General features: G+C 39.1%; 1 protein-coding gene across 1 annotated transcript in view; it reads right to left on the reverse strand.

Annotated features, from left to right (window-relative positions):
* Positions 1-287: 287 nt before the first annotated feature.
* The window catches only part of ap1m3 (adaptor related protein complex 1 subunit mu 3), a 28,156-nt gene continuing 1,254 nt past the window's right edge, over positions 288-27,189 (reverse strand). The window contains exons 2-12 of the mRNA XM_058639099.1: positions 21,107-21,263; positions 20,522-20,589; positions 19,493-19,623; positions 15,338-15,485; positions 13,554-13,680; positions 9,538-9,680; positions 8,583-8,654; positions 8,129-8,287; positions 6,135-6,260; positions 4,899-4,974; positions 288-2,357 (exon numbers count right to left, since the gene is read on the reverse strand). Of these exons, the coding sequence (XP_058495082.1) occupies positions 2,335-2,357; positions 4,899-4,974; positions 6,135-6,260; positions 8,129-8,287; positions 8,583-8,654; positions 9,538-9,680; positions 13,554-13,680; positions 15,338-15,485; positions 19,493-19,623; positions 20,522-20,589; positions 21,107-21,263 (1,230 nt within the window). The 3' untranslated portion in view covers positions 288-2,334. The remainder of the gene's footprint in view (positions 2,358-4,898; positions 4,975-6,134; positions 6,261-8,128; positions 8,288-8,582; positions 8,655-9,537; positions 9,681-13,553; positions 13,681-15,337; positions 15,486-19,492; positions 19,624-20,521; positions 20,590-21,106; positions 21,264-27,189) is intronic.

Consider the following 27,189-nt stretch of genomic DNA (forward strand, 5'->3'; position numbering starts at 1 on the left):
CACTAGAAACAAATTAGTCAGCTTTTCAGGAACTCTTAAGGGTTAAGATTACTTATTTTCAGCTTTCCCAAATATCAATTCTCAAACGATAAAGCACGATTGTATTTTAATGTAACATTGTAACGCTTTCAACGTTGTTTTGTATTACTGGTTAAACATTTGTATAGCTGTGTCTACAATTTGTTCTGCATTTCAAGGTATTTTATCATTCATCGACCACAATCTGACACAAAAGACGTGAGATACAACAAAGAAGATTCTCTCACAAACTGGATTTCAAAACAAGATACAAAAAAAATGGTTTATTTCCAAATATATCCCTTTGTTTCCAATGGACAAACAGCAGTTGATAAATTAACGATGATAACACACAGTTATTAAAAATCCTCATTGTTTTTTTTTTTCCTTTGACAGTGAGTTGATGTGGTGCAATTCATCAACAACAGAGGGAGGGATGGAGGGAATTACAACACCAACTCCTCGTTAGATGAATAGAAGCCTCCTGCAAAGGTCCACATATAAAAATTAACCAGTCATGAAAAAAAAATCACAATTACCTCAACATATTGTCAGTGTTCTGAGATTCTGCAAAGAAACAAATCCCTTGAGGTGATTTTACCTTTGTCTTACCGCCCTACCTGATCCTACCTTTCTTGCCTTTCTGAGCATTTTCCACAGGGGACACACAACTATAGTGCAATATAAACATATACAGATAACAATATGACAAAAATGTCTGCGGCGAAATCTTTCAGTGTGTTCGTCAGAGCCGCATGCTGATTTTTTCGAGCACAAGGACAAGGTTACAGGCCCCACAGGAGTGTGTCGACAATATTACGTTACACTGCCAACGCCTCTGACATTATTGTGCCTTATTAATCATTGATTTGGTCACTGGTGTTGAGCTTCATTGCACCTGGGGATCATGCTCACAGTTCTAAAGGTGATGATACATAGGCTTTTTTTTATTTATTTTTTAAGGCAATGAACGTGTATAATGTAGCAGTTCAGGCAAAACGTGTGCCTCAGACGAAGAAGGGAGATAATGTGGCGTAGTGGTTCAAATCCTAGACAGAACATTTTTATTTGTTCTGCAGAAAGGGAAAAAAACATCTCTTTTAGAAATGCTAAATGATAATAACCAATCATAGTCACTGTATCCTGATGCAATATGATCTGTTCTGCATGTTCCACATTGAAAAGCCATATTTTTTTAAGGGGAAAGCAGAGAACCTTGAATAGGTAAGGTTTCTTCCAACGCTTGATTTGTTCATCTTACACGTTCTTACAAGTAAAACTATATTAAATGTCCAGTGCGTAGCATTTAAAACAGGGGTGTCAAACTCATTTTGTTCAGGGGCCACATATTGCACAATTTGAAGTGGGCCGGACCAGTAAAAATAGTAAAATAATATGACCAACAAGAACTCCTATGTTTTTTCTCCTTTGTTTCACATTTAATGAAGGATATTTTTACAAAACATGAAATTTCTTGAGAAATATAAGTGCAATTTCAACAATATCATGCCTAAATTTACTATTAAATGACTAAATGTTTGTGCCTTTATAGATCCAGTACGATGTGTAACACTAGACTGCATTTGACATTACGTTTAGATTGTAATCAAAGTGTGAAATTTTTTAACAAATTCATCCTGTGGGCCGGATTGGACCCTCTGGTGGGCCAGTTCTGGCCCCCGGGCCGTATGTTTGACACCCTTGATTTAAAAGGACTTATAAGCACATAATTGAACATTAAATCTAAAATAAAAATGTTTGGTTTTTGTAGCGTTCGAAATAAAAACGTATGTTTTGCATTTTGAAGCGAACAAAAACAAACAGCAACATCCTCTCTGGTATGACATACTTGGGAAAGGGAGGAGGTGAGTGGAGGTGAGTGGAACTCTGCAGTCTGACCACCGGATGGCACTAATTCTTACACACTGGCCCTTTTTGATTCTCAAATTCACTTAATTGACCTTGTGGGATATTAAAACTAATGGGCTGGACAGAACCATAGGGTGTGTCACCACGTTAACAGTTCAGCATTCACTTTTACTTGAGTCCTGAGGAACCTTTAAAAAAAAGAAAAAAAATCACAGGTCAAAGGTTACGCAACAGCTTTTCCCGTTTGTGCGGAGTTTGGAAGAGCTGGTGATGATGTCTGGTTTCCGCTCACAGTGGGTCGAAAATGTCATGTGTCCTCCTGTCCTCTGCTGTCCATTAGAGCAGGAGAGCAGAGGAGAGAAGAGGGGAGGAGAGACAAGAAGACGAGAGGAGAAAAGAGGAGAGATACAGCAGGAGAATCCATTCGTCTAGCAGCATCTGTGCCCTTTAGTTTGTCCGGAGCTGGTAATCTGCCAAAAAAGTAGCAGAGCATTAACACAGCTTTCTTCCACTCACCACCGCTCCACATCACATCACTGCCAAAGTGAGGCTGATTAAATCCCCAAACAAGATGTGAACAAATACTAATATACAAATCTAATATACTAACTTAGTGAAATATGAGACTCTGGAAATGGAAATGGAAATTCAGCTTTGTTGCAAATAATTTAGGGTTTAGAGTTCCTGCATGTTTCATCACAACAGTGACTCTGGGCTTTAAGGCGAAGTTACTGAAGGTTCATCTGTGCTTTATTCTGGGGGCAAAAAAAATAAAACCTCGTGGAAAATCACAGTCATTTGTGATAACAAAGCTAACCCAGCCTTGGGACTTTTTATTACCACAATGGTAATGATTCTTGATTCTCTTTAAAACACTGAAATGTTGTTGTTTATTTGTGGAAGTCAGAGCTTCACCCATGCATGATGAACAGAAGAAGGGACTGTCGGTGTTTCAATAGTGGGAGCTGTAGTGGATGTTTAGACTTTTTCATGCTTTATTGAGCCAAAATCCATCCATCCATCTTCTACCGCTGTATCCTCCACTTCTCTCAGTCTCACAGGGCCACATAGAGACTACCAACCATTCACTCTCACACCTACAATCAATTAAGAGTGTCCAATTTACCTAATCTCCATATTGCATGTTTTTAGACTATGAGAGGAAACCAGAGAACCTGGAAAAAACCCAGGCACACGAAGAGAACATGCAAACTCAATGCAGAAAGGCTCTTGTTCTGACTGGGTTGTGAACCTGGGTCTTCTTGCCGCAGAGGCAAGAGTGCTAACCACTACACCAACCGTGTGGTTTAATCTCACGATACTCATGTTTACCCATCTTATAGATAATATCTACCACTCTGACTATGCATACATTTATATTGTGAACATATCGGCAATCTCAAAATCACATTACATCAAATACTATTAAGCAAAGATCAGTCCCGCGTGATCATTTTCAGCCCATAATTATATTAATTATTATGTTTACTATCGCTAAGCAGCTGCACCGCAATGCAGGCCGATCATATCATCCTTGTGACAATGAAGTCATCACTCACTGCTGTACAGAACGGCCGCGAAGTGCATGTTCATCGCACATTAATAAGTCAGTGTACAGTACGGGGCCATTGTTTAATCAGCGTGAGTGTGTCTGTGTGGAATGCTGACTGAAATGTGATCATCTCCACCTCACCCCACCTCACCCCTCCGCACTGCTGATCGTAACAATAAGCGAAAGGTGATAGCCTCCTCTCCAGTCGCCCCGACTTCATCGCTCTTCCTTCTCTTACTCATCTTTTCTATCCCACCCCCCCACCCTCTCTCTCTCTCTCTCTCTCTCTCTCTCTCTCTCTTTCCATCTCCCTCTACTTTGCTTCCTTGCTGATGTTAAAGCAAAGGCAACAGTAACCTTGGCATTTGCTGAGTGCCACCCTGAGAGCCTCCTGGCACTCGGTGGCATCATTCAACCTCTGCAGCCCCAGACTTGTATCTGACAAATCCAGGTAATGGATATGAGTGATGGGACTGAGCCAGGACAATCCCTTGTGTGTCAGGCAGGTATGAAATGTAAAGGTTTCGGTGGAGGTGTTGGAGCTTCAATCTCCATATCTCCACATTATTTCCATTAGCTCCTCGATGAGATGATTTTGCTGTGGTTTCTTCAATATACTGTAGCTGTTACTGTGGCAATAAGGTGCTATCTGTCTGAAAACCAAGTGTGCAGTGGGTTGATGAAACTTCAAAGCTCACAAACGTGAGCCTGATGAATGTGATGAAGACGTATTCATTCCCATTTTCAACTCGAGATCCCAGGTGCTGGCTTATTGGACCACGTTTGACTGGTTCTGCTTGACTCTACAGCTGAATTCAAATTTAGACAACACGCACGTAACCCCAGCCTGAACTAAGAAATCTATGCCAGCAGCCAGAATCCCTGATAGAGGTTTTCTATCCGTGGCATCCTGTGTGGTGTCAGTCTGAGCCCCTGAGGCCGTGGCTCATGGTGATAGAGCCAGGTAATGGATATGATGGATGATTCGCAGCTGGGTTCATTCCTGGGGCACACGCTGAATAGTGATGTAGATAGACAGACTTTAACACTGCTCGCACAAGGAAAACATTGCATTTAACCTCAGGGTAAGCTCCGATTTACCGGCGAAGGCTTTAGACTGACGCTCATAAGACGCAAGAACTCTTAAACTGTGTTTTGTAAAGCGTCTGTTAAATGAATTGAACATTTAGTTTCATTCAACTTCAACTTTAAGTGCTTCAAATTATGTGATGCTTTGATTTGACATATCTATATTAAAGAAGATCAGAAGATATACTGTTATTCAGTCACATGATGCCTTCAACTTTGATTTAAAATAAAACAACCCACAATAACTTCCACATATTGAAATACAAAGATTTTAGATTTGGAAAGACAGCTGAAATTATTGGGGGAGAAAATACACTGCATCACTAAATTCTGATTGTGTTAAGTCTATTCCAGTGTGTTCTTTTCTCACCTCCACTTTGTGTAATGTAGCGCACCCATGGTAATGCCTGGTAACCGCTCTTCTCTATGATCTTTAGGTATCGCACCTGAGGGACACAGACAGGTAAAAAATAGACACGGCAGTTATTTCAGTGCTGATACACAAACACATACTGGCTTCTAATCTACACTTAAGTCATTTCCAAAACAAAGAATATTTAAATTCCTTAAATATAGAACTATTATAGTACTATCAGGTCTTTGCAAAGCTGCAAAAAGGCTGTTTCAATGATTTTTGGAAACTCTTATGATTAATTCATAAATAATCCATTCACACAAACTTAACAATTTGCAAAGCAACATCTTAAAATGTATAATAAATATTTATGGAACCCGAAGCTTAATAATATTGACGCAGAAAATTTAAAAGTCCTGGCCTGCTTTAGTCAATATTGTGTGTGCTTCACTGTGTTCCCAGTTCCCAAAGGTAAATGATCTGTATTCCTAAAACACGTTTCTATTCTTGACGACCACTCACAGTTGTTTTACACTGCAGCCGCTAACATTCACCCATTCGCAGCACGCACGTTCATTCATAAATGACTGCTCTATGGGCCGTTGTATCGCTCCTTGGGGACAAATAAAGTTTATTTAATTGACTTGAACTGAATTGGAATACAGTGCATGTACATGTGGTGCCTTTTCTATCACATACAGTAATAACCACACCCATTCACAAGCTGCTGGCAGTCTGGGGTTCAGCGTCATGTCCATGGACATGTGAGCATGCAGCGTGGAGGAGCTGGGGATCAAACCACCGACCTCCTGAGCCTCAGCTCACTTAGATAAACTTTGTTCATTTTTCTTTTTAAAGTAAATTGGATTATAAGGACAAACTAACAGGTTTAATTTGGGACTTTACAGTGCAGCGATAAAACGAGTAAAAAGATAAAAAACCAAAGCATTCCAAGTCTCTAACACTGCCATGGGGGTCAGCTGTAAAATCATTTGCAGCCTATTTAATATCCTATTTGCCATTATCATTTAATGGCAGCCCTGCATCATTTTAGAATTTACAGTGTAGCACAGTGGAGCTGTGACAAAGTGAGTGAGGTGATTTTTAAACAACAAACAAAGGAACTTCCTGGATCGTGACAAGACTTGATATATTTATTCTCTTATTATTACAATTGAACTCTGCCCTGGTGAAAAAAAGGAAGTGGCATTTAAAAATGACTGACGAGGGGTTGTTAATGAAAGCACCAACCTGAATTCCAGACACAGTGAAATAGGGGATTTCAAAGTTGACTGTGATTGGCCGCTTCCCTTCCAGTTCCTCGCTCTCCACACTGGGCAGCCCAAAGTGTGCCCGCATGATGTACTCTTTACCACCCTGCGCATACACAAAATGACACACCGTTGTTACTTGACTTGCTCAGATAAGACAGCTTTATTTGTCCAACTCTGTTAAATACAGAGAGTTGCTTTGTTCAAAATCAAAACAAACTCTATATTCTTGGCAGCGCAGACAACTCTTATGTCACATCAAGGTGAATCTGACATCCATTTACCCAGGCCATAAAAACATAAAAACAGGTTAATCATTCTTGGTACCAGAGACTGGGTGTGTGTTAGTTTGCACTCCTTGTGTTTTTGTGTGACGGCACTTTTTTCCAACCCAGCGCAGTCTTCTTTAAACACGGGCAGAATATTGTTTCTTTATGTCGGGCAGTCACTGGTTTAGAACCATGCTTAGAACCACTTTAATACAAACCCATGCTCACTTAAGTACAGATAAAACTATTTTTGTGGAAAAGCTTATCATTCCTTCTCTTGCCTTTTGTGCACCCATGCACAATAAATGAGGAATCCATATAGATTTACGCTTCTTAATTTAGCTGATGGAACATTAAGTCATTTCTTAAAGCTTAGTACAAAAACACCCTGTTACGGATGCTCATGTTGAGAATTGTGAAGAACTGAACTATGGACTAGTGTGTTTCTCACAAAATATATTTGTTTTACTTTTTATCTCATTAAACATTTGACAATGACACAGAGAAAAAAAAAACTTTATCCTTTAAAGACTTTATCCCAAGTCCTTTTTAACCCGGGCTGAGAGATGGTAAGGTTTACTGAATTAATGAGCAGATATTTAAACATGACAGATAAAAATAAAGTAACTTAATTCCTGACACGTTTTTTCCTCAAAGGCAATGACCTTTTCTTTAATAGAGATTTTACTTGGTGACAGCAGAGACTCACTCAAACTGCCACAGGAACAGTAAAAGAGAAAGTGTGTGTGTACGTGTGTGTTGTACTTGATCATAATGTGATGATAAATTATAAATGGCTCCTGCCTAATATCACAACACATTAGAGCAGTTTCAAGCTAGATTTAGGTTATTATTTAGGGCTACAGACACATCTGTTAGTAACCAATTACCAATTATTTTAAACATGTAATGTTTTTCTTTAATATAAACAAGTTACTTAGTGACCTTTAGCTTCTTAAATGCGAATATTTTCTGCATTTCTTTGCTCATCTATGTTTGAAAACTGAACATCTGTGATTGTCTTATTTTGAGGTTTTAAGTTTGTTTTTAGAATTTCTTACATTATATATACCAATCAATAATTAATTCATCCAGAAAGAAAAGGACAGAGAATAATCATTAGTTGTAGCCCTAAAGTTCTATTTTTCCCTAAATAGAAGCAAATGTCTGATAGATTCAAACTGTTCACACAACGCTGATCAGCTCCACACGACTCTCTCTATGTGTGTGTGTGTGTGTCAGCATAGATTTCATGCCGCCTGAAAACATTCCTGCGCTGCGGACAGGAAGTGATTTGTTGTGTATCAAGTCAGATGGGGGCGACGACGGTAACGTTGCACAAGTAAAGTGAGACAGCTGCAAATGAGTCGGGAGAATGATTGAAAACACAACGAACCACACACACACATGAACAAAATCTAAGACGTGAAAGCAGTTTGACTGGATAAACACTTCTTGCCCCCATCTGACCCTGCACTATCTGTGTATACACACACACACACACACACACACTCTCCCTCACTCAGGTCTGACAGTACTGCTTGACACAGCCTGTGTTCAGATGTCAGACACCGTGTATGAATTATGTTACATTAGTTTTGTTCACAAAGACCAAACAAAGCCAGAATAGTAACACCAACAACAAAAATCCCCATGTACTACATGTATTGAATGTTTTCAATGTTCATTCATGTGACACACTTACAGGGAAAGACTTGATGTTCCACTGCACAACGCTCTTCTCAGGAACCCACTTGGCGCTGCCCGTGCTGGTCTTGAACTTGGGTGAATCAGCATCACTGGGCACTGGAACCATAATGGCCACATTGTTGGCTGTGGACCGACTCTTAAACTGACTGCGAGCCTGCGGACAGTGACAGAGGACAGAGTTCCAATGTCATACGGCACCTTTACAACAGAGAGGAGCACATGCATCCAAAAAAGGAAGTTTTTGTGATTATATGCAGCAGTGCAGCTTGTTGTTTCGAGTCTGCACGGCCATCACCGCCTCAAACAGATGGCGAGCCGCAATACGCCTGAGACACATGTGTCATAAACACTAAAGATGCTTCAGTGATGGCACTATAGACGGGCAATGAGGGCAGAACATGATGTAGTGTGTGTGCGAGTGTTTATCTTTGTGTGTCACTCATCATTACCTTCACCTTGATCTCCACACGACTGTGTGAATACTTCTCAATCACACTCTCGATCCATATGAGAGGCTTCACCTGCCAGAGAGAGAGAGAGGACAAGGTCAGTGGTGTGTGTAAAGAGTAAGTGCATCACAGTTACGCTCCTCCAGAGGGACACAGTGGGTGAAAGACATATAGTGTGTATGTAGGACACCGTGACCTTTATCACTGCTCTTATTCCTCAGGTAATAATAGTCAGCAGTTAGCAGTTAGTTAATGCTACTAACCTGCTACAAAAGCTATGTTTCTTCTAGAACCATCATTTGTCATTACTACTTTAACTATTTCACCTGCTACCATCACAACACCAACACCAACAATTTTTAAAACTAAAAATATGACTTTTTTTTTCATGAACAACATCATTAATATTGGAAAATCTCAAAAGAAAAATATACTTTTTCTGCACAAACATTTAGACCTGCAATATTTGTTTGGTCTAGATGCAGAAGAGTGAACAAACACCGACTTAGCATCACCTTTGATGTGTATAAACTTTGCTGACATAGCATAATGTCAGATGTATTAGGAAGCATTTATACATCAAACAGAGTGCAGCAGCATTATCCTTCATTTGAAGCTGTGCTGAGCAGTTGAGTTAACAACAGTAACATATTATAAAAGGGAAAGTACTGCAAAAAAATATTCTAAAGTAGAAACACAGATGAACAGGAAAAAGTAGGTCTATAAACATAAAGATACAAAACTGTGATGAGCCAAAATGTGTCATTCTTTCTGCTTCATTATGTGTGTATACTGTGTAAATATAAATATCCATGCTACATGTGAGTAAAATATTAGGTAAAATAGCATTCTGGGCTGAGATGAGATAAAACTCACTTGCTACAACTAGGAAGAGTTGCTATGTGGCAGTTTGTGTGTGTGTGTGTGTGTGTTGGTTTCCATGCATCCCACTCACTGTAGTGTTAAGGCGGTAGGACATGAGCTCACTCTCGCCATCAGGTGGGACGAAGGAAATGGTGCGGTCATTCTCGAAACGTGACAGGCGGACACACTGGTGAAACTTCACGTCCTCCAGCTCCACTGTCTTACTCTTCTCTCCTGACACACACACAGAAACACACAAAACCATGAGAGCTTTCCACACAGCCTTGGGGTAATCAAGGTCAAGATAATGATGACTGACACACACACACAACTTCCTCATCCACCGTGCCCTCGTCTTGTCACTCACTCAACAATTATTAAGCTGCCACAAAAGCACAAACTCATACGCGTGCCCTTAAAAATACACCCACACAAGAACAAACAAGAGACTTTTGTACTATCCTCCAGAAACAACACTTTAGAAACAAACATATGAAATGTTCCATATGTCATTTTCATATCTAAAAACTCTGCCAAACAAAATATAATTTATTGAATTACTCCTTCCGCTACACAAATATGTCTTTATTCTAGGCTTATTTACACGTACATGGAGATGATACAGTGTTCCATACTTTTACAAGGGCTGTCTCTTTCCATCATCGATTAATCTGTCGATAATTTTCTTAATCCATTTCCCAAAACCTCAAATTAATGATGTTCTCAAATGTCTTGTTTTGTCCATAATAGCTTTGTTAAATGGAACAAAGACCCCAGAAAATATTCACATTTAAGAAGCTACTACTTTTATATTGTATCACTGAATAATCTGTTGCTTACTGTAGTATAATATAGTCCTGCGAAAACAACACAAAATTCACAATTTCCCATAGGTTAAGGTTAATCCCAAGATTACCTAGTACAATTTGATTTAAAATCATACAAAATATTTTTTTAAATAATACAAAAACTCATGTGCAAGTGTGCAGTGAGAGCATTGTTCCATTTATATGCTGATCAACTACTGATCATCAAAGAACTGCTCGACCTTTTGACCTCTACGTGTTCTACACAGGCTGTTACAGAGAAAACTCGGCATCTTGTGTCACTACATAATTTTCCTCCGCGTGAACAACATTTCTTACAGGGTGAGGCAGGAATGTAGCACACAGTTAAAAATGCAACCTTTTTTAATAAAGGCATCTATAGACTGCTGGAGAAAACTTCATCTCCTCTTGCTCTGTATTTAATGGAGAGTGCTGACTGCTGGAAAACTACTGAAATGACTGCGGGCCGTCAGCTTAATCCCCTATTCAATATTTCACCTGCTCAGAGCGTCACCCTGGTCTGAACCTGTCTGTATTTATATTAGCTTCCTTCTGTGTGTATATGCATACTGTGTTTACAGATGTGTGTGTGCGCTTCTCCCTTTGTGAGTGCGGGCGTCTTCGTGTGACACTTTATCATGTGTGAGCAAAGCCTGGCTAAGGTCAGGTCTGGAGAGAGAGTACAACATTCCCAAACAGGTTAACTTGAGGAAGAACTCTTTAGAAATGCTCCCGCTCTTTCTATGTGTCACTAACACGCATACACTTGCGTGAAGTGCTATCTCGGCAAGACACGGAAAAAAGGTCAAGTGGGACACTCTGTCACTGCTGGGACCCATGGGGGCTGGATGCGGAGACAGGTGCGCTGTGCAAATTCATGTGTGTGGACATGTTAAGAGGGGAGTGAAGATGCAGCCGTGTCCCCTGTGGTTCGCCTTAACCCTCGATCTCACCTGCTTCTGTGCTTTTAATGCACAGCTCAAGACTGGAGGGATCTTATCAGCTTTTCGAGTAAAAAATTACTTATTTCAGTACACTTTCTTCTCCTCTTTTTTGTCTTTAGTTCAAAGCATCTTATTGTGTTTTTGGGACCTTCAAATATACATTTCTCAGCCTTTTCTGTGAAGGTTCTCAGTGAATCAGGTAAATCAAGAATATAGATGCTGTAAAGGCTGTAGAGGCGTTTTCAAACAGCATTAGGTTTGAGTGTACTGTATCCAGTACTGCATCTTTCAAGCAAAAATATCAAATATTTCCTGGCTGCACCTACTGTTTATTCTCCATTTTACATAATGGAAATATAATTTCTGATTACTGGTGAGACAAAAGGGTTTCAAAGTGATTCTTTGGACAATAAATATAACAAAAAAAAAAACAACAACTCCATTTACAATTCTAAAAGCAACTCGTAAGCTCATACTGTTCAACTAAAGGTGGACAACACATTCAATATGAAAAAGAGTTTGTGAGTAGATGTGGACACTCATCTGTTAAAGATAAATTAATATAAATAAAGATAGAAAGACAGACTTTTACCTGGCTAAGAAAATGACTAAAACCGTATTTAATGGTACTGGCTTTCACAAAAACAAGAAAGTAACTTAGGTTCTATGCAGTGACAATAATAGTCTACTGCCAGCAGAGGGCAGTGTTTAAGCACTTTTGTCAGCATCCATCTGACATCAAAACAATATGTAGATCATGCGAATATGATAATCATCCAGAAACTAGGAAATTATATGTACAAAGTGCAAACTTCTGAGGCTCAAAGTGCAAAACAGCATTTTAACGTTTGTATTAAAGTGGGTGTTTGTGTCTCTGTATCTGTCTGCATGCTTGTTTGATCAACACTTCTGATCATGATTCCCGTGGATATGTTATTTCCCAGACTGAAACACACAGCGGGGGATGCGAGGGCTGCAAATTCAGGATAACCACAGTCCCTCACCTTTCAACTTCAGGGATGTAGCCTGGGGTGAGGATTAACTCATGAGCAAAGAGACTAGACAGTGATGGAGCCTTTTCCCTTCAGTAAGGAGCTGTAGGGGGAAAGAAATGCAGGGAAGTGGAAGGGAGGAAAGGAAGGGAAGGAGAGGAGGAGGAGGAGGAGGATGGCACAAAGATAGGCACCCGCAGGATACCTTATTGGAGAAATTGAGAGGAAAGGGAAGACGTGGAAGGATGAAAGCTAAGCCGAGTGTGGGATTGTGGGTATAACAGGTTAAGACATACGGAGGAGCTGAAGGTTAATGAATTAGGGGTGAGTTTGTGGTGAGTTGTGAGTGAAAACCTCAGTACTCGACTATTGTCGAGTGAATTATTGTGTTACAGTTGGGTACTATTTTAACCATGATTTAAAGCTGCAGTGCAGGAGTTCTGACGATGTTAGGTGTTCTGTCATCGTAAACAGAAACAATTTAACATTATTTAATGCTGCATCATCCCACTGAAAATGTGCTCTGTCAAGTAATACTATCAGACCTGACTGAGGGAGTGTTTGCAGTAGCAGCCCATGGCTTCCTGGAGCTACACTCACTTTCACTTTTCTGCCCCCAGAGAGCTCCAGGGGGCTCCATCCACTGTCCTATCTCCACCCCTGCATGGACAGAAGATTCCCATGCACTCCTCAGGCTCCCTGGAGCTCCACATGGTCACTTTTCTGCCCTTCAAACTGCTGAACTAATTTGAAGCCTTCTCTCTTTACTTTGCACAATACCGCTGTTGCCTCTGTCTTTTTTTTTTTTTACATAAAACAAACTTCCTGTGTGCAGTGCAGGACTGACAGTAAATGCTGTTATACTAAAAAACACAGAGAGATTCACTTTATCAGCATTATGTTAATTCATTTAACAATGGTTTGAATCTAACAGACATTCAAAGTTACACACTAAAATTTTAAAAACAGTAATAGCTGGATATGACTATAAACTAGTTTAGGACATGACCTTTCACAAGACGGTTACTTTTCAAACATCATAGCAGGTGCCTGTATGTAGATTAAAGTAAACGGGAGGTCAACTGACAGAGCCTTTGGAAAAAGGGTTGGGAAATATTGACCGGGGTAAACCAACAATATGTCAAACAATTATTATACAGACATTTTGTAAACACATGCCGTTTAAAGCACAAAGCATGGCAACTTCCCCTTTTATACTTTTTATCAAATGTGCCTCAGGTAATGCACACTGTGCAAACACGATTCGCTTTGCTTCCACAATTGCGATTCAACACGTACAATATAATCAAGAGTAGGGACAAACAGTGACTCATCATTACTTACTGCCTGTGATTTCAAACAGCACTTTGTCATTGAGGCCCAGTCTGAGTTCAGGCATCCCCGACAGGACGACTTTGAGCTTAATGCTGCCCAGTATTTCACTGCGCAGGACGCTGCCGTTGGCACTCACCTACAGCAAGAGGAGCAAAGGATTACATTTCATTTTAATAATTTGCAGGTATCTTTAAAGGTTATGGTATCAGCTTTTCAGCCAGATTGGCTGAACTGGGTTATGATGAAAGATCGCCTCAATGTACTCTGGTTTCAGTGTAGAAATAACTGAACTCAACTAAACAACGCTTTATCAGATATAAACAGACGGAGGGACGTGACTGAAGAACTCTCAGCATGTGGTGTGAGAAATGTAAGCAAAGCACTTGGATGAAAGATGTTGACGATGCTCTGAAAACATCTGGATAAAATCTGGTCACAGAAAAGGGAGCTGTAACTGCGGTTAAATACCTTCACCTTATCGCTCTCTCCTTGACTCATTAAGACCAGCAGAGGAGAGTCTTCTCTTTTATTTTATAGTTTAAAAACAGCATGCTCTGTTTCCTGCTCTCCATAAAAAGAAATCTGAAATTATTCTTTAGTTGACTGTATTATGTGGCTTAAAAACACAGAGGGATATGTGCAATCTATCAATCAATAGATCAATCTTATTAAAAATGAAAGATAAACATAAATAATTATATATACATAATTACTATTTTTCATTTTGGACAACCATGTTTATTACAATAGCCCACAAAAGACAAACTAATCTTTTGACTCCTGGTGTTAACTGAAGGCTACATACAGGTTCTTCAACACCCTTAGGAGGGAAGGGTGAGGTGAGGGATATTCAGCTGGAACGTGCAACTTCACTTCATAAATGATTGATTTTACACACTGCATCTTTAATATAATCATAGTGTTCATTCAACTCAAACCATGCAAAGCGACATTACACTACACGCTTACAAGTGATACGCTTTGCAGCAGTTTCAGCATCAAAGCTGAAATTATGTTTATTCGATTTTTCACTCTGTCTTGCCGAGAAAAGAAAACATGATGTACCCAGTACCTCGATCTGACAAGTGAGTCACTCCTCACTGCAGTGTGCACAATGGAGAAACATTAAATATGACAACATGCAACACTGAAATAGAACGGAGGGCTTTGGATATGAGAAAACATTTCCTTTTACAACTGAATTCAAGGAAAGAGTCCGAGGAGTCAAAACATATCAAGGTTGTGACAAATGCGATTTTAGCACTGATAGAACCACGTAGCTGCACTACAAACACTCTGCTCTTATTTTTTTAACATGAACATTTTCTAATGACAGATTCAGAATGAAGAACTAATGATGTTATAGAACTTTTGGAGCCATCAGGCAGCATGACACAAATATATTAGTCCTCAGACAGTCGTCAGTTTCTCACAATTCACCAGTTTACATTGAAGTTCTTCTTCATTCTTAACGCGCAGCTTAAATTATGGCTGCACAGCTTCTTAAAGGTCACACGTCCAAAGGTTCTGGGCCGCTTTAAATGAAGCTCACACTCAAAAACCCCAGTCATTCCATTTCATTTTATGTGTCCTTGTGGCACTTTTGAGGTTGGTTTTCGAATAACATTGCAATGTTGCAATGCTGCAATGTTTTGGATTGGGAATGCAATATTGGTTTAATATTAGCATCCCGCCCCCAAAAAAACCTAAATATGAACTGTGGATCGGATTGTTAAATATGACAAACTCAAGTTTTTTATGATTTTGTTCACACATGCAAAGAAGGTCCTCACCAGTAGATTTACAGACTCAATGACGTCCATGAAAACTTCGTTCTTCCTGTACTTGATGCCCTCTGACCGCCAGGACACTGCGTTAGTGACGGTGGCAGGAGGTCGAGGAGCACCGACCTCTAATTTATGACCCTGCTGTGTGATGTACCTGAAGGGAGACAGAGAAGGAGGCAGAGATGAGTTTGAGATCGACAAATTAATTCCAAATGGAATTTAAAATTTAATTTGCAGAAGGGATTAATATCTTTGTAGTAAAAAAAAACCCAGTTACTTATAAATGGGAAGTGTTTATCTTGCATCATGAACCAAAACTCTCTTATAGAGGGTTCATTTTAGAATATTCTGTATTAATCGAGCGTCATCACTAAAGTAAATGATTGTGGAGTGAACAAATTAAACATGCTTGTGTTGTGTGAAGATTATTCATGGATGTAATTGGAAAAATGGAGATTTACATAAAACCCACTGATAAAACTACCACATTCATTTATTGGTGGAAAAATATTCCGTCACTGTGTAATTGGGTTAAATGTGACGCCTGCAATGCAATATGTTTTAAAAAAAGGTGCGTGTCATTCATTGCTCACAATTAAGGGAACAATATTGTACAAAAGGTGGATTGAATCTCTCTTTATGTTCAGCTACATTTGCTAACTCTGTCTGTGACTGGCTGGGCAGGAGGTGTTAAGTGGCTTCATCACGCATCGCCGCAGACCTGAACCTGGAAACAATGCAGGTGCAACGAGAGTCAACCAAGGCTTAAAAAACCATAACAAGAATCATCAGGAGACGACAAATCCCCACGGCACATGTATATCACAGTTACCTGCAGACCTTGCTCTTCTTCACTACTTCTAATACAGAATACATCTAATACATCAAATTTTTTATCAACTTACATATGTTCATACAATGATTATAGACGGATATAGTGATCATATACAGATTTAATACCAAGGGGATAAAAATTTAATTGCCATATGCTCTATTTAATTAGATCCAGCACTGCTTGTAGAAGAAAAAAAAATCAATTTACCCCATCTGTACAGTACATCAGTGGCAATAATAGTAATAATGTTCTGCCCATCTGTTGATCTATCCAATAACTGTGCACCCGGTTGCCTCTTAGTTTCTTGGTTTACGAAGCTTGGGAGCAGGGTTGCTTTTTGCGTCCGGGGAAATGTAATGACTTGTCATGAGAATAAAGAGGAGCTGTACTTTGATAAACAACACGTGACCAGGCCTTTTTTTACACCAGTATTTCTAATATGTATGTATTCATCGAGATAATGAAAATGCCTTCATATTTTGTATCAAAATACTTTAATGTTGTGTATTTTTGTATTTTTAAAATACACAAAACACTCGGTGCTGCCGCAGATTGGACTGCATGATGCACGGTGTCGACTTTAATTTGCCCAGACCTGCTGAGATCAGACATGAAGTTGATACAATGCATAATGTAGCTAGTTTAATTTAATAATGCATTAGTCTCAACCATGAATCACTCTCATTCTAAATACGTTCCTGTTCAGTGTAGGTAGGTGTTCTTTAGAGAAGGTAGGTTAATTAATCCACAAATGTTGCCAACTCTTACTGTTAACTTCCTCATGTTGGAATCATGTATTTTTAAAGTTGTTATTGCTATGACACTACTGTACATGCCCTGCAATGTCATTCACGATTGTGCTGCAACAGCAACATGAGAGATTGACAATCCCACACTCCACCACAACTGGTAGTTCAGGTTTATATTATGGGTTATTTAAGCTAATTATCTTTAGAAATTTCTCCAAATAAGGTTGTGCTCTTTATTGTCTTGACTTGACAGTAGACTATGTGCATGCGACACACATTCTCCCTTCAAGTATTTTAGTATTTTGAAAATTGTATTTTGCACCATGTTGTGGCTGCTGTGTTTTGTAGTTTACAAAGATAAGAAGTAGATACATTTATTTCTTGGGTATTTTATTTTAAAATACATTTTGATGTATTTTTGCTCATGCATGCATCACTGTTTGTGTCTCACTGGGTCTATTTCTAGTATATAGTCAACTGCACCTACTTTTTGACACCAATGTTCTTGGCAGTTGATGTGTAATACAAACAAATAATATGTATTTATAGTTAATCAATGATTTTTCTTTAGCACCATTTAAAAACAGCCACATAACTTCCCTATGAAGTACATACTGATAAGCAGACAGACATTTCTCAACAACATATGGTGTTTTAGACTCTTTGTTTTTAACACTTTGTTGCCCTGAACTTGAACCAGTCGTAAAGAAATGGCTAATAATCACATGATACAGATGTTAAGCAGCATGTGCCATGTCCTGAGAGAAATATCCAAATAACCGTGTCTGGCTAATGAGCAAGAATACGTACCTTTTCCAGACTTTAATCTCTTTAAAACAGCGACCTGCTGCCATTACAAAAAACAATACTATTAAAGAGGATGGAGGTCAAGGAGACTCACTATGCTGTACTACTATACTGTAATAATATCTTGATGTGAATATTTTCCAGTTTCTTTACTCCTTCCTGATAACAAACTGAATATCAGTGGGTTGCCGACAAAGCAAGACATTTAATTTTGGGTTTGAGGCAACACAAAATGACATTTCCTGACATTTTACTGACCAAACAACTAAATTGATGAACCCATGAAAATGATCGTTCGGCTCTTCTGTAAACCTCTACTAATCTAACTTGAGCCAAATGTCATGAGCCATGAGGGCAGACAAAAGACTACTCAACAGACACAAATGAAAGCATCATGTTTCAGTTCAACTTCTAATCTAATTCCAGCAACAAATAAAAACAGGATTCAGAATGACTGATAGATTGAGGCAAAAACAGAAACACATTTCCCTCAATTTATGCCCCAGTTCCTTCCACCTCGAGGGTCCTAAATATATGATGACATATACTTGTCTGCGAAAAAGTGCTTAGAGATAAAAGGCAGTGACGAGAAAGCTTGGGGTCGATGTTTGCGCTGTTTCACCTGATTTCTCCTCAGAAATGTTATTGAAAGGATGTGGAAGCAAGACGCAGGCTTGGCAGCAAAAGTGATGGATTAGCATAACAACAGCAATTATAACACACAGCACAAATATGCACACACACAAAGGTTTGTTTGAAAGCTAACACATGAACCCAAGAATATGTATCGCTGCAGTCCAGCTTGCTCAGTCTCTTGCTTCCACCCACACATCCTACTCTCAACAGGTTCATTTGGCTATAGTCTAAGAGGAAAAGGGGCCGTTCTTGTGGCTGGGGCATGAAAAGGTCAGAGGAATTGAACAGCCTCCAGATGTAGAGTGGGGCAGTGTGTGCGTACACATGTGTGTACGTGCGTGAGGGAGATTACACTTTTGTGCGTCTCCTTGGAGCTGAGTTTTTCTCTCAAAGTCGTGTGTTTCCATCTGATGCTGTCATTGTGTTTTAATAATGGGAGCCTATCAGCCCTATTCAGACACCCAAACATAAACACACACACACACATTTGATTGAAGTGTGTTTGTGTTTATGTTTGGGAATTTTATTTATGTTTGGGTATTATTGATCCCATTTCCAGCAAGACCCAAGTGCATGTAAGACAGGAAAACAGTACAAAAATAGATGAAAGCTGATTAATGTGCACACTGAACTTAAGTTGTCATGGCTGTGGAGTCTTACTAAAGCATGAATGTTGAACTTTTTCCAAGAAACAAATGCGTAGCAAAAGGTTCCAAGTGAAGGGAAAAGCAAAACAACCCCTCAGTATACTTACAATGCAAGAAAACTTGTGGGAAAGAGAACAGCGACTAAGGCTCATGTAGCACACATCACCCTCGGCTGCTCAGATTAACGTGTTACGTACGAAACAAAAACACTTTTTGTTCTCTTGTTTTCCTTAGTTTAGAGTCTGAGTTGCTGCTGTGTGATGAAATGCAAGATATGCATTTTATCAACAGGTTACTATGGATAGAATTATTAGAATTATTATTATTTCACTCATACAGTTGCCATTTGAGTATATAATTGTTGAAAAAGTTGTAAAACAACCTACCAATTTCTTAATAAAGTTTGTTCCAATCATCCACCCTCTCACAGCTATGTGTTTCTGCACATTAACGCAATAGAAACTTATCATAGGTTTAGTTTTCTTACTCTTGTAGGATCTGGCTGTCAGTTGTCTGAGGAAAGCCAAAGTCCATGACCTCGTCCATCAGCTCGTACACAGTCACAAAGTTGTCGCGGATGCTCTCCTCCTCCAGCTCTTTGAAATATTCCGTAAACACCTGCACGCATAAACAAAGATTATACTTTGTGACATATTTTGAGTATATACTATTCAAATGTAGTACCTTGACACAGATCCTCACCAGACACAATTTAACTGGCTTTTAATGTCTTTCAACACAAAGAACATGAAGGCGTTATTACAACTTGCAGGCAGTAAAATTGAAAATCAGCAGTGGTGCTGCTGCCCGCTTTCCACAAGGACATCCATCCATCTTCTACCGCTTTATCCTCCACATGAGGGTCACAGGAGGTGCTGTGCCAATCCCAGCTGACATTGGGTGAAAGGCAGGGTACATACACCCTGGACAGATCGCCAGTCCCTCATAGGGTCACATATAGAGACAAACACCTACGGTCAATTTAGAGTGTTCAATTAACCTATTTCCCAAATTGCATGTTTTTGGACTGTGAGAGGAAACCTGAGAACCTGGAGAAAACCCCACAAGGACAAATTGTTTTAATATAAATGCATAAATACTCATTGTAGATAGTTAATTTTTGCATGTAGTATGTTATGTTAATTTGTGATAGTAATTACTGTCACACTGATATTAATGATCACATGAAATTGAAATCTAAATAATTAGCAGCACACCACTGCTGAATTTCCACTGCCCAGTGTTTTGCCCAGAGACAGATTCAATATTTTGTTTGTTGTTTTGTTTAACATTGGGTAACTTTCGTAAGTGTATCTACACTGTAGGAAGCTGCAGCCATAAACCCCCTAGATAAGCCAGGCATAAAGAGCAGAAACATGGGGGGAAACAACCAATCTGCTCCAGCCCAAGGATAAAACAAAGTGCTTAACAAATCCAAGTACTTCTCAAGCTCACTATCATGAATGAAAAAAACTGGGCAGGAGGCAAAATGTAAAATCAGCTTAATAGACTGTACCTGGACTATTTTGTAAAGAAAAGAGTACACAAGAGCAGCGTTGGAATTCTTCTTGGTCATCGCCACCACTGAAGAAAAGACGGTTAAGGTAGAAAAAGGCTAAGGTAGAAAAAGCTGACGGTATCTAAAGGTCAAATAGAAACAGAGAAGTTGCCCAAAGGAGGTGAATGTCCTCTTAGGTGCTGTGACTTTCCATAATTCATTACACGCTGGGATTTCAGACCATGGTCACAAGGCAGTAAATAAAAAAACTCAGTTGTCTGCTGCAGTGCGCTGGGAATACAACTTGCTCACAACTGCAATATTATGATACATTTATAAGGACGTTTGACTGCACCAATCTCACAATGAAAAAGTGCTTAGTACATCACAGTGGATCTACTGCTGCTGCACAGACCAGAGTGTTGTCTCTTAGACAGCGCAGGAAAATAAGGTATGCAGTTTTTAGTAGACACTCCAAATCTCTGCAGCACTGCAGATTTGTGAATGCCCATGGCTGATGGTAAGGTTGTGACACTGGTGTGGAAAACAGGGACGCAGGAACTTTACTAAGATAAATCACTGCATCTCAGCTCAAAAGGATACAATAAAGGTTGCTGTGTTTGATCCACATAAAGTGTGAAGAGCCATGGCAGACCACCGGTGACATCTCAGCCTCTTCCTCCCTCTTCATCAGAATGGGCATGAAGTGGTCAATCTCGTTCATGTCCATGTTCCCCATGTAGTTACGGCAGATCAGCACCTGGGGCACATCACAGAGAGCACATGGGTATAACATCACTGTTGTTGAGGCACTAACTCCGGATAAAATTTTAACTGTTTTTGGCAGAGTTACCAAAATGGAGCACTCAACCTTGAAGATGCATCAAGAACCACTGGCTGACTACAAAACCTTCACCTCATGGATGGACCCAATACCCTTTTTATGAGTTCAACCACTGAGGAAATGGAGCTTATGTAGACCTAGAAGACTGTCAAGCTTGAAATCATATCAAAGGTGATGTTAAGTTAAAGCAAAACACTAAAAGACAAGATAATTTTTAATTTTTTATTATTTTAAGTGTTATTTTTAAACACAATATCACAATGCCTACAATGTCAGTTTACCATATTTGGCTCTGATATTTGTTCTACCTTCTCTTATGTGTATAATTCACTCATCTTCTGTAAAATATAATAAAAGTAAGATTGTGACCTTCCCAAAATACTTAACAGCCTTTTATGTTTACACACTTGTAACAGTAAATGTCAACAGAGATCCGGGTATTTCTGCCTTTTCATTAGTACTTTATTATGACACGCTGACATTCACTAAACATTCAGACGCACCGTCTTCTGTACAAACTCTATTGTGGACACATGAAACATAATACAGCGCATCAAGCGGAACCATTAACACATGAACAAAAGACGACCAAGAAACTCAGGTTACACTGCCAATATTTAGTCTGAAAACAGTCTCTGCCAAGCAAAACTATCAGACCTGACTGAGGGAGCTTTTTCTGTGTTTACAGAGACAGGACATGGGGTGATGATGATGAGGCCAACGAGCATTTATCCTGTAAAAACTGCTGAACCAGCAGGGTTTCTGAGCAACTTTTGAAAACGCAGCAGTTTTACTAGGGTTGCTTTAATAGGGCAACGACACTGTTGCCTCCATCTGTTCTGACATAAAACTAATCACACTGAGACAGTAGTTTGATTTTAACAGGAATTTGTTGATGTTTAAAGCTCTGGGTGATAATATTACAGCTCTTAACAATGAATTATATTTTTATGCTTTTTTTGGGTGTGATGTGTAATAAGAGCAGTGACCGAGAGAGGGGAAAAGTATCAGTAGTTTACAATGCCATATAAGTCAGAAGCGTGACTGCTGCAGCATTTCTAATTAACACTCTGCTATAGCTCTATGAAACCACACCACACCTCCTGATTTTAACACTGAACAATGTGAGTCAGCAGTCTTGCAGGAGACCAAACACACAGAATGAGGAGAAGAAAGAGATCAAAGCTATGTACGCTTGAGGGAACTAGATGATACACACACACACACACACACACACACGCACACATACACATACACAGAGAGAGAGCACAGAGCCCCTTCCCCTGCAGAAGGGGTCACACAGGACCAGATACAACAAAGACGGGAGGAAATAAGAAATAAAAGAAGGGAAATTCCACGAACATAAAGTAATCTGGAGGAGAATAGGGATATGAACAGCCCACTGCTCCACTTCTATGAGATGAGATGGAAACCACGGAGCGTAGAGTTCGCAGGTCAGAGAATGACATACAAACACATCTTTGTATCACTGGAAGTCAACCAATATGGGCTGTTTCCTGTGGCTCTTGCCGATTTTTAGAAATCAGGGCAGCCAACGGATGGTAATTGATGCGGATCTGATGAAATATAACTGTTATGAAAATAAATAATCAAAACAAAATTGCATAACTACAGTTACCGATTATTTAAAATCACTGAATATATAATAATACATTTCCTGCTAATTCAGCATAAATTGTTTGCATTTATTAAGTATTTAACGTTTGCATATGTTTTGATAACACAGGCACAAAATTAAGGTGTTCATGTTAAATATTAAATGTGTAAAAATGTGTCAAATTGTCATGTGGCAACATTAACATTAACTTCTGACATTCTGACTAAATAATCTAACACTTATTGCACGTTTCTAGCCACTCAACGCACATCATACTACTGTTTTTCCATTCCCACCCACATTCATACAATGCATCTACAATATTATGTCATCTATCACACACCCATTCACACCCATTCACACACACACACTGCCTGCATGGCTGCCAAGGGAGAATTAAAGTTAAGTGTCTTGCGCAAGGACAGATCACATCAGCTGAGGATTGAACTGCCAACCTTCAGGCGAGAAGACAGCCACAGCCACAGCCACCCATATTAATAAATGCAATAGCACATTATTAAAGGGAGCACAGATACGTCAAAGTCCAAACCAACAACGCCTTCCTGTATAAACCAGATTAAACTACTAGACTACTAAATCATAGCCTAAAGCACATGGCAACAGTATTTGTCATAAAGATCAGGGCACAAACATAGCAGTGCAAGCACCTCTTAGTAACAACTGTCAAAAACATGGTTCATATCTTTATTTCTTTCACTTGAGAAAATCTACGAATGAATCATTGAGTAGCATTATCTCTCCGGTCTATATTTCCATTCACTCCTGTGGTTAAAGTTCAGTCACCCCTGACAACCTTATGTTTGTATTCCAAAGTCATGTCGTGTTTCAATAAAACTCAAAGGAAAACTAGAACTTATTATGTAAGGTGAACTATCGTCCTGTCGTCTTTTACAAATATGTTTTACAAATGTTTTCATTTCTCCATCCTGACACCTGATTATACCATCCATATATACTGTAACATGCAGCTCTGAGTCCTTTGTACCAACAGAGCCAAGTGTGAAAGACTATGAGATTGAGAATGAAAAAACAGAGAAATGACAAAATGAAGTCAGACAGACACACTTTTATAAAATGCACTATGAAGAACAGAATGTTTTTCTGCCGTCATATATAGGACAGGCTCTTACATGAAGTTGTGACGATGAATACATCTAAAGGGAATAAACATTTCTGATATTTTAAACATTAAAAAAATAACGTTATCCATTGAAACCACTGATATCATCTGGGGAAATCACTACAGGGAATTAGGGAAAGTTTGCTATAGGGACACACAAGGCAATGAGTGTCTGAGGGAAATCAATAGGAACTGCTGCTGCTGTTGCTGACCTCTAAAGCCAAATGGCAAACCCTCAAAGGAGTGAGTGTCTCACTACAGTGTATCGCTGTGAGGCAAACAGCGGGAATAGAAAAGGGCCTAACAAGCAGTTTGTTTCACCATCAACAACAATCATATTACAATTATAATAGCATTACAAAAACTGCATTTACACCACGAACATTATAGCTGACAAACAGTAGGTTTCTTGTAGATGGACACATGGCACACTGAAGACGCCACCGAGAGTAAGTCCATCAATTGCAACCATTTATCATTGTGCAGCGTCACAGTGTCTCTTTATATTAACAGCGCAATGGAACCACAGTTGTCTCCTCCTGAGAAATAAATAAATAAATACTGATAAAACAGCTGTGAATTAGTTACTGCATTTAATATCAGTGTATAAAATTGTGGCGAACTGAGAGCAAACTGCGGTCGTGCGGAACTTTCGAAAACAGACAAATGTCTTGTCACATTCACAACACTGTCAAATGAGTTCACACGGTGATAATTTAGCCTCATGAGCTCATCAGCTCCTCCACATCTGTATTTCTCAGTATAGTGGTGGTGTTTAGATGTCATGTTGCCCAGCAACATTCCTGCACCACACACAGGAAGTGATTTGTTCTATGTCACGGCAGACAGACGGAGGCAACAGCAGCTACTGTGTCAGGAATGTGATACAGCTGCAAACAGGTTGGAGTATGACTGAAAACACAAAGCGTCCTTAGTCAGGTCTGATAAAATCCCATGACGGAACGCATTTTACATTGTTCCTGTTCATTGGAGATTCAACAGAGGAAGAATAATAACTCAACAACAAAATAAAAACCCTAGTGTAGCTTTAAATCGACTTATTGGAGGCACTAGAAGAAAGGTTTCAGTTCAATTTGACATATCCAGCTGATACAGTATGTGAAAAGTGTCTCTGTGGGTGCAAATCCCCAAACCTGTGTTTAACATAATCAATTGGGGGAAAAAGTAAAAAGAACAAAATGACTCCATGCTGATTTCAAAGAACCTGACATTTGAGTCAATAGCAGGTTCCAGCAGCTCGTTCGTGCTAGTTCGTGCAGTCCGGTGCCCAGGAGCCACAACTTAGCGAAAAGGTGGAGAAAAGGGGTTTAAAGGACAGTAGCTGTGTGTTTACCTGTGTGTAGCTCCTGGCATGATCCCTTGATACAGGACCGTCTCTTTTTAGACAATTGTTTTAGACAATTAAAACAATAGTTTTCTCTCCCACAATCCTGAAATTTCGCTTGATGCACAGACACAGCTGAAAGTAGCAGTTGCCAATTTCCTTCAAGCACTGTTGGAAAATCTATTTATCAGTGTTAAAAAAACAAAAAACATTTGTCAGTTTCATTTGAAGCATGTTCATTTGAAGGCTCACAGTTGCACTCATTTTATTTATGATTCATTTTAGCCCAGGATTTGATCTTATTTTCTTACAGCACTATCTCAGAAAACACTGACTAAGCAAAGCCAAAATAATATTTTATGTTCTACGAGGCTTTATTGTACTTATTTTATCAATAGCAGTGTCAGTTAAATGTAGCAGTTAACTTAAAAAAAATACATTTTATTGTATATAATGTTATGTACCACTGCCCCACTGACTAATGTAAATGTTAGACTGACTGACAGACATGCACTGTGCGTTGATTTTGAGAAACATAATTCATGGGTTATTATTATCTCAGGAAATGATGGTTTAAGAAGGGACAAAAGCATTATTGTCCCAGCCCTACTGTACTGTATAATTATATTATATATTATCAAGCTGTACCCATAATTCTTCATTGTGGAATTGTGTCCTGGTGGAGTTTTGTGATATGTATTTTAGCGTATTGTGTAATGTAGCTTTAGCATGTTTTAAACCTTATTGTCCCAATAATGTATATAGAGCTGAAACAATTACTCGATTAATTGATTATTAATCAATGACTAAATGAATCGTCAACTATTTTGATAATCAATGAATCGGTTTGAAGCTTTTTTTCCATTATTAAAACAAGATTTCTGATTGTTTTAGCTTCTTAGATGTGAATTTGTTCTTCATTTATTTCCTCCATATTACAAAGAAATCATTAATAAAAGTGACAAAACAAGACATTCAAGAACATCATAACCAGGTTTGAAAAAAACACTGATCTACATTTATTAACATTTTCTGACATTCTGACACTAGGGACAAGACTTGAGCATTGTATTCTACTAATCCACTGTGTAATGTTTTTATGTAGAACATCAATTACTGAAGGAACAATAAAAAACATTCACCATCCTTTTCTACATCTATCATCTGTCTGGTGAGAACAGAGGGAGACAGAGGGAGGGAGACGGAGGACAGAAGGTGAAGAGTTACTGACTTGCCCCGGGGCAAAGATAGACAGATGCAGAAGGAGAGAGCAGGAGGAAAACCTTTAATCTGCACAATCAGACGTATAGGCTGTGTGGAACTGATACTTTCTCCCTCATGGATACAGTCTCGTATGTAAAGCTTCTCCAACAAACTCCCTTTCTTCCCGTGAAATAAATTAACCCTGTGAGGTTAAGATGGGAAAAAAGGGAGGATCAGTCACTTCTTTTTACTCCTTCCATACTGCTCTATAGAGCACAATATAATGCCTACAAATCCTAACTTTTCAAATACACGTCAGAGAATGTCAGTGTTACATTTAATCTGTCAAAGTGCTTGTTTTGACTAGTGATTATGTTTGTGAGTCATTATTAACCTGAATAACAATTGGTGAATCTTGTAATTAATTGATTGAGTAGTTCTTTCAAGTGTTTTTATTCAAAATGAATAAATTTTACTTTTGGGCTGTAGAAGGGGCAGTTTCCATCTCCATGGATTGCAGGGAAAATGGCTTTCA

The sequence above is a fragment of the Solea solea genome, chromosome 9 (assembly GCF_958295425.1).
Source record: "Solea solea chromosome 9, fSolSol10.1, whole genome shotgun sequence".
In the NCBI taxonomy this organism is placed as follows: Eukaryota; Metazoa; Chordata; class Actinopteri; order Pleuronectiformes; family Soleidae; genus Solea; species Solea solea.